The 12020-nt window shown below is 37.0% G+C and overlaps 1 protein-coding gene across 2 annotated transcripts; it reads left to right on the forward strand.

Moving 5' to 3' along the window:
* Positions 1 to 970: 970 nt before the first annotated feature.
* On the forward strand, positions 971 to 10261 carry LOC149024425 (uncharacterized). 2 transcript variants are annotated; one of them, XM_089142941.1, is made up of 2 exons: positions 971 to 1057; positions 9094 to 10261. In XM_089142941.1, the coding sequence occupies exon 2, from the start codon at positions 9155 to 9157 to the stop codon at positions 10037 to 10039; it is 885 nt and encodes a 294-aa protein (XP_088999067.1). In that variant the 5' UTR covers positions 971 to 1057; positions 9094 to 9154; the 3' UTR covers positions 10040 to 10261. The 2 variants fall into 2 exon arrangements, with proteins under 2 accessions (XP_088999067.1, XP_088999068.1); XM_089142942.1 differs by lacking the exon at positions 971 to 1057 and adding an exon at positions 3919 to 4589.
* Positions 10262 to 12020: the final 1759 nt, after the last annotated feature.

A 12020-nucleotide genomic window follows, 5' to 3' on the forward strand; every position in this document is an offset into this window, starting at 1 on the left:
TCTTTGCCTGCAGGAGATAATAGTTTTCCTTTCCATTCCGACAATTTAAAAGCCAACCTATTTAAAACAAAACAAAAAGTTTGTACTTTAGATCTACCTATGGAAGAAGGGAATTATCCATGTGACACCATGGGATTGGACTTCCTTGACATCAAAGGAAGAGACAATGTCACTTTTAAGGTTTTAGGGGTCCTGGGGCTAAATAAAGCAATAGATTTATCAAAATTGATATGAAGCATTGAGATCAATTTATACTGTTGTAAAAGAATATTTATATGTAATGCACTAGGAATAGAAACAAGAGAGAACAACATACAATCATTTAAAAAAAATAAATAATTAAGCTCAGGCCGGACGGTGGATGTCCGGTGCAACATGCAAGAAAGTCCTTAATTGGTCTCCTTCTTAAGCCTCGATATAGACTTTGGCCCCTACAGCTGATGGCCACTCTCTTGGTAGCACTAGTAAACTCAATGCAAATCACAAACGTAGGTCCTTTCGCTAATGATCATATCGTAAATTGGCTTTTGAACCTGGCCCGACTGTTAGATCTTTGTACATGTTCAGTAATGAAGTTTTCTTTTCTCAAAAGAAAAAAAAAAAAAAAACGATTTAGGCTCTTTTCTGCAACCTTGGGTTCTTTGCTTACGCGGCTAAACAGGAGCAAATGGTACGGAAAGGACTTTTAATCAGCTGCTTCAACCTTAGTGAAGTCATAGAAACTTAAAAACCATTACTTTGAAAGTAAAATAGATCTTTCAAGCCCTTTTTTTCTTCTTCTCCTTCTTCATAGATTGTAGGGGATCTTTGAAGGCTTGGAACGAGTGTTCAGGTGGTACAGATACGAAACTTGGAGATCAACTAGAGCGCGACCTGACGTAAAAGAGACCTTGGAGTAGAAGAAAAGAAGCAAATTAAGAAGAAAGAGAAATAACAACCATTGATGCCCACCTATTTTGACTGATCATCTGTCAGAGAAAGCGCTCCCTTCACGAAAACCTGCAATTACCCAAGCCTTGGGTTTTGAATCTCTCTCTCTCTCTGAGACTTCAAGGAGGTATGGTTCTTAATTTACTGTTTCTGATTTATGGGTTTTATTCATCTATTGTTCTGTAATCGAATTCCATATCTCATTTAAGCTTTACTTTCCATGCTCCATGTACTCATCATTTCAAGTTAATTAGCTGGGATTTCTTGTTTAGTGTTTCTGAAGTTTGTAAACGAAGAGTGAAATGGGCTGGTGATGATTGAGTAAATGGTTTGGTTTTTGAGATAAGCTAGAGAAGAAGTTGTATTATTTTATTATTATTATTATTATTATTTTTTTACATTTTCTATTTTATGGAAGCTAATTTACTTCACATCTGCTCAAAAAACATTTGGAAATGATAGTGGTTGCAAGAAAGTGAATGCCTACACAAATTGAAAAGACAGCTTTAAATTCATTATACTTCACACTTTCTGTAATTTACTTCGGTCACGTTCATTTAAAAACAGTGATGTTGATTTTTCAGTTTTCTTTCTCCAAACTTTTTCATTACCTTAATAATCTCATTCTGAAACATGATATTGTTTGTCCAATGAACCTTATGAGTTTTAATTTTTTAAATTGACTTCCATGGATTTTCTTATACATCCATACACGTTGAGGTTGTCAAATAATCTATAACATTATTTTTTCTACACATTTAAGGGTTATATAGTGATGTTCCTATTTCTTGTTTCTTGTTTCTTGTTTTCATATTGGAACAAAAACACCCAAATCATGTATATGTAATCCATTTATTTTTGAACAAACTGAATCTTTGGCAAAGCTTTGAGACTCACAAAGAAAAAAAAGAAGAAAACTCCTCTCTTGTAAGGCCAAAGAAACACGTCTTTCAAGGAGTATATATATATATATATATATATATATAATTTATTTATAACATCATAATATAACCTTCTATTTTGAAACCCTAAAGAAAAAAAAATAAAAATAAAATCCTAGTTTCTTTCTTATTTTATTCATCTTTTTGTTACAGATGTTTTTTTTCATGTAATCCTACATGATTTTAGCAGTACTCAGATCTTGTGAAAATACATAGAAATAAGAAAAAATATTTCTTACCAAAAAAAATAGGAAAATGGAGCAGAACGTCACCATGCAACCACTTAAATTTTAATTAGAGGGTTAATCTTGGCATTTTAGATATGTTATTGAAGAACCACGGGATAAAAAACTTATGTTACTCTCCAGTTTTTTGAGTAAATAGTATTTGTGTTAAGACTCTTTTTTGTATCAATTATCATTCTCAATTATGAGGTTGTTTTTCATTATTTTAAGTTGTTTGGCATCTATTATTAGTTTTTTTTTTTATTTAAAATAATAGAAAAACTTTCAAAATCCATATTAAACTTTTTGTCTATTATGGATTATGGTGAGAATTTTCATTCTCTTCATTTATGCACAAGTTTACTTAAAATTTTATTGTTAAAATGAGGGTAAATTAGTCAATACACATATTTTTATAAAAATCACATTTTCCCCCTCTTTTATCACTTACTCAGAATTATTTTCTAACAATTTTTTATTTTGACACCAAACTTATTTTTTATTCTATAATTTATTTTCGACAAAATTCACCAAACCATTTTTCATTATTGACCAATAATGGATTCTTGTACTTATTTCTTTTAATTAGGCATAATAGAGAATGAGAATTGATACAAAAAAGAGCCTAAGTGTAGATTCATTTGAACTCTCAAGGTGAAACCACCCACAAGAGCATCATCTGCGGCAATATACACCCATGCAGCCTGCCCTCCTAGTCAAATCTAGAAACACCTATCGATGCAATGTATAAAATTTATCCCATAAACTCTCCATCAATCTTTCCTTCCAAAGAGCCCATATGATCTTTAATACAACCACATTCTTAATCCGACTATTGGAGAACTTGAGAGAATCCTGCATGGGACCCCTCCATGCTAGGTCACATAAGATGGATAGGGAGATAAATAAGGAAACTTATTTCTCAAGTAAATCACCTCCAGTTGTTGTAACCATCTAAGGCAATCCTAATCTCAAGCTGAAGACTTCCAACTCACGCATGATACCTCAGCAGGAAACTTGTCCCAAGTAAATCATCTCCAGCTATTGTAACTAACCAAGGCAATCCTAATCTCAAGAATACTATCTCACGTATGATTCCTCTGCAGTGAGACTTCTACACAAAACCAATCTCTCACCCTAGGCGTGTGAACCTAAAAGAGTTGTAAACTGATTAACACTCTTAAGATTCTCTATTTATACACATCTTGTGCATATCATTCATCATCAATAATAAATCGCAGCTGCAGCCCTTTCATCATGGACATAGGCTGATCTCAATAACCAAACCACGTTAAATAAATCTCTTCTTCTTCTTTACATAAAATATCAGTTCTTAATATGGCATCAGAAGCCCAGGTTGGACTCCCACTTCCTTTGTTTCCCTCCCTCAATACCTTTCTATCCATTAAAACTGAATGAAAGTAACTACCTGATGCGGAAGATCCAGCTTGTTCCTCTTCTTTGTTCCTACAATTTGTATGGTATCATTGATGGGAGTGATCCCTGCCCACCTTCAAGTATTATGGACTCAACCTCTATAGAGCTCCTTCTGCACATATACCCAACCCGAAGTATGAACATTGGATCCAACAAGATCAATTGTTGATGTGTTGGCTACTTGCTTCTTCCCTCACTGACAATGTGCATGCTCAAGTTATTGGCTCTACCAATGCCAAAGCCATATGGGATCAACCAGAGAAGCTTTACTCCACCTCTTCCACTACTAGAGTCATGCAACTTCGGCTCCATCTCTAGAGTCTTTAAAAGGGAGGTAACACTATTCACGAATATCTTCTTAAGATTAAGTCTAATGCTGATCAATTAGCTGCTATTGGAAAGAGTTTATCTGATGAGGATCTTTGCCTTTATGCTTTGATTGGTCTTGGCCGTGAGTATGCTGCCTTTGTAACCTCTGTCCCTACTTGTGAAAATCCTGTATCTTACAATGAATTACGATAAATGTTTTTAGCTCAAGAAATTCGAATGAAAGATGAGGCTGCCTCTGTTGAGTTACCCCCTTTAGCCAATATGGCTGTTTGGAGTTTCTCCCACTGCTCGAAGACCTATTTGGTCTTCCTTTCCCTCCCCTAGGGGACATTTCAATGGTCGTGGCAGATCTGATAGAGGATGGCCTTTCTTTCATCGGTATCAACAACCTTCTTCTGATGGACATAATCAGACTAATTATCAACATGTACATGGATCTTAGAGCTTTGGAAATAGTGGGGTTTTTCAGATATGCAACTGCCATCGTCATAAGGCTCTTGACTGCAGAAATTGTTTTAATCATGCCTTTCAAGGTCCTTCTAGTTCCATTGCAGCAAACTATTTGGCCTATGCTGCCTCTAGCATTGGAGATCCTACTTGGTACCCATATTCCGGTGCAACTCACTACATGACCTCTAACTGGGGCCTCTTCATGCCCCTCAACAGTATCAAGGAATTGATCAAGTCCAAATAGGTAATGGTGCACATCTGCAAATTGCTCACACTGGTAATTCACATTTCCCTAATTTTGGTCCTTTAATCCTCTATGATGTTTTAAATGTGCTTGTTATTGTGAAGAATTTGCTATCTGCTTTTCATTTTACCAAAGATAATAATGTTCTCTTTGAATTTCATCCGAACATCTATTATGCGAAGGATCACATCATGGGGAAGTGCTTTCTTTAAGGGAGGAGCACTAATGGACTATATAAAGTTGATATTTCGTCTCCAAAATAGGCTTTCATTGGAGAAAGACCAATTTCTTAGCGGCATTCACGAATGGGCTACCCTAGTTTTAAGGTTGTTCAACATTTGCTTTCTAGTTTACCTTTTACTAGAGACAAGGATTTTTTTTAGGGTTTGTAGTGCTTGCCAGCAAGGGAAGAGTTTTAGACTCCCCCTTTAAACTCTCTAAGACAGTTTTTGAGAATCCTTTGGACTTGATTTATTATGATATTTGGGGACATTCACCCACGGTCTCTATTGAGTGTTACTGCTATTATATGATTTTGTTGACGGCTTTAGTAAGTTTATTTGGTTATATCCTTTAACTTTGAAGTCTGAGTGCTTGGTGTCTTTCAAGAATTCAAGAAGTTGGTTGAAAATTTGTTTGGTAGGAAAATAAAAAGGTTCCATAGTGATTGGGGTGGAAAATATCACTCCGTCTCCACTTTCCTAAGTGATTCGGGTATTGCATACCGATTACCTTGCCCTCACACCCATGAAAAAAGTGGGGCTGTTTAGCGTTATCATAAGCATATAGTTGAGACTGGTCTCACCCTCCTTGCTCATTCCCACACTCCTCGAAAATATTGGAATCATGCCTTTGAAACTGTTGTCTTTTTGAATAATATAATGCCTATTAAGGTTTTGGGGAGTTTTTCCTTTATTCAAACTTTATGGTGAAGACCCTATTTATCAAACCCTTCGTGTGTTTGGGTGTGTTTGTTTTCCCCTTCTATGACCCTTCAATCACCACAAACTTGATATTTGCTCCAGTGTTCATGTCTTCTTGGGTTATAGTTCTAGACATCGAGGGTATAAATGTTTTGACTCACACTGGGAAATTAATTATATCTCGCCATGTAGTCTTTGATGAGTGGCGATTCCTTCAGTGAACAAACTTCCCCTGTTAACCATTCCTCACCATTGCCCTCTTTACTTGGCCCCCCTCCTATTATTCCTCCCTTAAACAACCCTACTCTTCCTGTCCACCCTAACTCAATCTCTAACCCTCCTCTCTTGGCCAGCCTAGTTTGGCCTCCTCTGAGGGGCCTTCTTCACTAGTCCTGCCCAAACTCGAGCCCTCCCCCCTCCCTACCACCAAATCTTCTCCCACCTCCTCCTCCACAAATCATACTTCTCCTCATATTGAACTTCTTGTTGATCTCCTTGTTCCTCCAGCCAACACTCATCCTATGATCACACGCACCAAAGCTAGCACATCTCAAAACCAAGAATTTTCTTGCCTCCTCCTCCTCTCCTGATTTCACCCAAATTTCACCTCCCAATTCACCATTGCCAGTAAGTATTCCCATTGGCGTAAGGCCATGGATGAGGAGTTCACTACCCTAATTAGGAATTGAACTTGGACCCTTGTTCCTCCCCCCAAGTCGGAAAATGTGATTGGTTGTTAATGGGGTTTCGAATAAAAAGAAAGGCTGATGGGTCCATTGAACGGTATAAAGCCCACTTGGTTGCAAAATGTTTTAACCAACAAGAAGGCCTTGATTACAATGAGACATTCAGTCTAGTGGTTAAATCGACCACTATTAGATTGGTCTTGCTATTGATGTGTCTAAGTGTTGGCCAATTTGTCGATTGGATGTTCAAAATGCCTTCCTTCACGGTATTCTTCAAGAGACAGTATATATGAATCAACCACTTGGTTTTGTTGATTCTCATCATTCTGATCATCTCTGCAGATTGCACCATTCCTTATATGGGCTCAAGCAAGCTCCACACGCTTGGTTTGGTAGGCTAAGTTCTTTCCTTTTGGAATATGGTTTTCAAGGTTCCAAGATTGACACTTCTCTTTATCTATAGAGGCGCTATTTGTGGGACCATGTATATATATCTTGTTTATGTGGATGATATCATCCTCATTGGCATTAGTGATTCCTTACTGACTACTTCTCCATAGCACATTGCATCTGTTTTTGCCTTCAAGGACTTGGGGTCTTTCCATTATTTTGTAGGGATGTTTGTCACTTAGAGTTTGGATGGTCTGCTTGTCACGCAATCCCAGTATATCTCTAATCTATTGGTCAAGGCAAATATGGCTGATTGTAAATCTGTTCAGACTCTCATTTCCACTTCTAGTCAATTAAGTCGGTTCGCGGGTACACCTCTTCTGGATCCCACCCTTTATTGTAGAGTTGTGGGTGCTCTCTATTATGCTACACTCATGCAAAACTAATATTCAGTTTACCATTAATAATGTTTGCTAGTTCATGCATAGTCCAACTACAAATCGCTAGTCCATTGTGAAATGGATCCTCCGCTACCTTAAGGGTACACTCACCAAAAGGTTATTAATTCACTGACACTCACATCCAAGCTTATCAGCTTTCTCTAATGCGGATTGGGCTGGATGCCCTGATGATCTAAAGTCCACCAGTGGTTATGCTGTTTTTTTGGGCAACAATCTCGTCTCATGGAATTGCCAGAAGCAAACTATAGTGGACTGCCCAACATGATCAACTATCTTTCCACTCGGAGACCCACTTTTGCATTATATCCTGAGCCAGGGTGGAAGCACCACCAACTCTAGCACCGAATCTGAGTACAAAGCTCTGGTTATGCCAAGACCAAATTAACGTGGCAACAGTCTCCTCGAAAAAAAAAAATTTTTTTTTTTTTTTTTGTCTACTTCTCCAGTTTTATGGTGCAATAATGTGGGGACCACCTACCTTAATGCAAATTCAGTGTTTCATGCTTGCATGAAGCATGTCAAGATTGACTATCACTTTGTTTAGGATAGGGTTGCCAAATGTCAATTGGAGGTTTGCTTTCTCTCTACCAAAGATCAATTGGCAGATATTTTTACCAATCCCTTGTCTCATCAATGGTTCGGTTTTCTCGTGGCCAATCTCAATGTCTCATCTTCCCCATTGAGCTTGTAGAACCTGAGAGAGTCGTACATGGACTCCTATATACTAGATCACATGAGATGGATAAGGGGATAAATAAGGAAACTTACTTCTCCAGTAAATCATCTCTAGCTATTGTAATCAACAAAGGAAATCCTAATCTCAAGCTGACTTCCAACTCACGCATGATACCTCATCAGGAAATTTATCTCCCAAGGAAATCATCTCCAGCTATTGTAACTAACCAAAGCAATCCTAATCTCAAGAATTCTATCTCACATATGGTATCCCAGCAGTGGGACTTCTACACAAAACCAATCTCTCACCCTCGGTGTGTGTACCTAAAAGAGTTGTAAACTAATGAACACACTTAAGCTTCTTTATTTATACACATCTTGTACATATCATTCATCAAGAATAATAAATCGCAGCAGCAGCCCTTTCATCGTGGACATAGGTTGATCTCAACAACGGAACCATGTTAAATCTCTCTTTTTTCTTTACATAAAATATCAGTTCTTAATACCGACCAACTGACTTTTAAAGCTCTTTTTATACGGTTAAACTAAATCAATGAAAAGAAGAGTTCTAGATCCTTTACCTTAGTGATGTTCTGCAATGAATCTATACATTGAAGGTGCCTCTTTGTGTTCCCTTTCCCTTCTTTCAGCTTGTGAACTCTATAGGTTATTTTCACGCTTCCAAATTGGCGAACCACAGTGATGGAGGTTCAGGATTAGCTTGGAGAATTCGTAGAGCATAGGAGAGTATTCTTAATCAGTGTTTTTGTTTGGTTTTCCATCCCTCTATTTATAATGTTTTCCTCAACCCTAATTCCTTAATTAGGGTTTTCCTTAGAATCATCTTAGGGAGGGAATATTAGAGTCTTATTTAGACTCAATTAAATAGAGGAGTAGTCATCTTAGACTACATAACCATCTTGCCGCTACCTATGGCGCAAATTGTAGTGGGGCCCACCCACTATTATTAACATATACGTTTAAACTTTTTTAACTTTTGCGAAGAAGGCGTTGCATATTCTTTATAGATCTTGTTGACATGTCATAGTAATAAATGTTGCGAAGAAGGCATTTAGCTAATGTTCTTTTCACCAAAAAAAAAAAAAAAAAAAAAAAAAAAAGAAGAAGAAGAAGAAGAAGAAGAAGAAGAAGAAGAAGAAAAGAAAAGAAAAAAAAGGGAAGCTAATGTTCTAGTATTAAAATAAGGATGATAGAATCTCAAGATCTTATTGCCATGGAGAACTTGGATGTACTGGACAACTTGAATGCCACAAACAGATACTGTGATAGTGATATATTTTGCATTTCAGCTGTTTGTCATGATTTGCATGAATTCTTGAATTGTATTTGCTTTGATTTTAGTTCTGGAGACATTTCATATCAGCTGCGTTTGTTGCAGGGTATCCAATATCAAGCAAACAAAGAGGGTTGCATTTGCATTTCACTATCATAAGTCATAGATGGCTGAGAAACCTAAACTAATAAAGGAAGACAAGAAGGTGGAAGAAGACAATGCACTACTAGGGGAAGAGAAAGTGAAGGAGATCAAAGAGGTCGAGCTAGAAGTAAAATCTGAGTCTGTGAAGAAAGAAAAGCTGAAACATAATGATGAAGCTGAGAAGGATATGAAAGATGAAGACAAGGAGGATGGAGGAGAGCAATCTAAGGAGAAGGATCAAGAGAAGGATAAAGAGTCAAAAGAGGAGAAGAAGAAGAAGAGGAGGAAAAAGACGAACAAAAAGGATAGAGTTGATGAAAAGCCAAAGGAAAAGGAGAAAGATAAAAAAGAAGATATAACTGAGGATAAAGAGGAGGAGAAGAAAATAGAAGAGAAAGAAGAGAAGAAAGACAAAGAAGATAGATTGAAGGATGAAGAAGGAAAGGAGGAGGAGAAAGAAGAAAGCAAACAAGGAAAGAAAGACGAGGAAAAAGAAAAGAAGAAGGGCAAAGAGCAAAAGGAAAAACACTATGAGTCCATGGAAATAAAAATGGATAATGAAAATGAAGGTGGACAAAAGGAAGTGAGTCTCAAAGATGAAAACAACAATGAGAACAATGTTAAGTTCAGCTGGAAGGAAATTGAAATAGAAGAAGTGAATTCAAAAGAACTCGAAAAGGAAGTAGAAATAAAAAAGTCAAACAATAACAAGAAGAAAAAGAAGGATAAAGAAACTGAGGATGAAACGAAAGAAAAGCAGTATGGCAAAGGCAATGACATTGAAAAGTGGAAGAACAAGTTAGAGAGACTGGATATAGAAATGCAATTCATGCTACGTAAAAAGGCAAGCATCATGAAGTTGATCAGCAAAGCTGAGGAGGCGAATCGTACCATTATTGAACCCTAGACACATTGTTGGATGAGAATGCCATGTAGTACCTTGAGATGGTAACCTATTATGTTTTCGAACCCTTCTCCCCTCTATTTCTTTCATATGAGAAGAAGTTGTTTAATGAAATGATGATGAAATGAATGTATATATCCTTATGTTATCATTGTTATTTAGGTACATTGAGAAGATTTGCATCTAGGCTATTATTTCAAAACTTGGAACACTCTATGTTTTGTATCTAAGGTACCATTAATACAGATTTTTATTTTTTTGTGAATCTCCATTTATAATTTTGTTGATCAGCTTTAACATGGCTAGTCTTCCCTTATCTGTTTCCTTCCTCAAGTCAGGAATACCAGGAAGTGGGAAGATTAGTTATTGTCCAATCAGCACCATATCAACCTTTAGCTTTTAATTTTTTGCACTTGCATTGATGATTTAACTAGAGAAATTTGAGACGAAGTTCTTTAGTGTATTCATTTTGTAAGTAGTATTATTCTGGTGATGAGAAGAAAGCATCCGAAGTTTTCATGCAATCTACACAATAATTGAATTAACTAATTATTAAAATAACAAAGGTTTGTAGAGAGAGAGAGAGAGAGAGAGAGAGAGAGAGAGAGAGAGAGAGAGAGAGAGAGAGAGAGAGAGAGAGAGAGAGAGAGAGAGAGAGAGAGAGAGAGAGAGAGAGAGAGAGAGATTAGGGATATTTCTAGAAAATCAACCAAAACCCTAGCCGCCACTCCATCTTAAGCTTATGTGGCTAGGGTTGCTTCCAAGAGTTCCACAGCTGCTAGGAGTCCCACAGTTGATCAAACACTAGCTACTACATCCAAGAAGGACTCTACAATTGGTACTTACAAAGACTCTTCCAAGAGTTCCATAGCTGATCAAACACTAGCTACTACATCCAAGAATGACTCTACAGTTGATACTCATAAAGACTCTAGCCAACCCAAATAAGAGTTTGATACATATTACAATTGCTACAAAACCTTAATCAATATTTTATGTAATCTAAAACACATGAAATCCAAACACTGTAACTCATGGTATCTAGAAGATCACAACTACAAGAGTCCTAAAACACTGATGAACAAACACTCTATTTCTATATAAGGAAGCCATGTACACAACTCTTCATAATAGTGAAAACATCTGAAACTCTCTCGTGGACATAGGTTGAATTCAACCGAACCACGTAAATTCTAGTGCCTCTTTCTTTCTCTCCTTCTCCTTGAACATCTCTCTCTCGTTCTTTCTCTCTTCAACCATCATTCTATAGTATGGCATCAGAGCACGAGGTTCTTTCTTCCCCCTTGCTTCACTTCCTTCCCTCAACAATTTGCTGACAATCGAGCTCATGGACAACAATTACTTACTATGGAGGTCATAATTTGTTATTCTCTTGAAGACTTATGAATTATTTTCTTTTGTCGATGGCTCCTCAATATGTCCTCCTGCAACTATAGTCATTGAAGAAGACTCCATTCCTCTATGCAAATTGAATCTTGCCTATAATGTGTTGGCTTATTGCTTCGCTCACTGAATCTATTCATGTTCAAATTGTTAGATGTTCTACTGCCAGAGTAGATTGGCTTCATAGTGAAACTACCTATACAACACCCTCTATAGCGAAGATTATGCAACTTCGTCTTCAATTACAAAACATGAAATGAGGTAATAGTACGATTCATGACTATCTTCTTCGTATTAAGCATACTACCGATCAACTTGAGGCTGCCAATAAGTCTGTTTCAGATGATGATATTTGTCTTCATGTTCTTAATGGATTGAGTCTTGATTATTCGGCCTTTGTTACTTCTATCACCACTTATGGCTTCCCTATCACTTCTGTTGACTTAAAAGGAATGTTACTCACTCAAGAAATTTGTCTTAAGGATGACTTAGCCTATGACTCCTCTTAACCTTTCGCTAATCTGGCTCAGACTGGCAATGCATGCCATTATTGTCCTCCCCTTCGGGGTCGATTGCACAA

The sequence above is a fragment of the Hakea prostrata genome, chromosome 2 (genome assembly GCF_041222555.1).
Source record: "Hakea prostrata isolate BN-2017 chromosome 2, UWA_Hpros_2, whole genome shotgun sequence".
In the NCBI taxonomy this organism is placed as follows: domain Eukaryota; kingdom Viridiplantae; phylum Streptophyta; class Magnoliopsida; order Proteales; family Proteaceae; genus Hakea; species Hakea prostrata.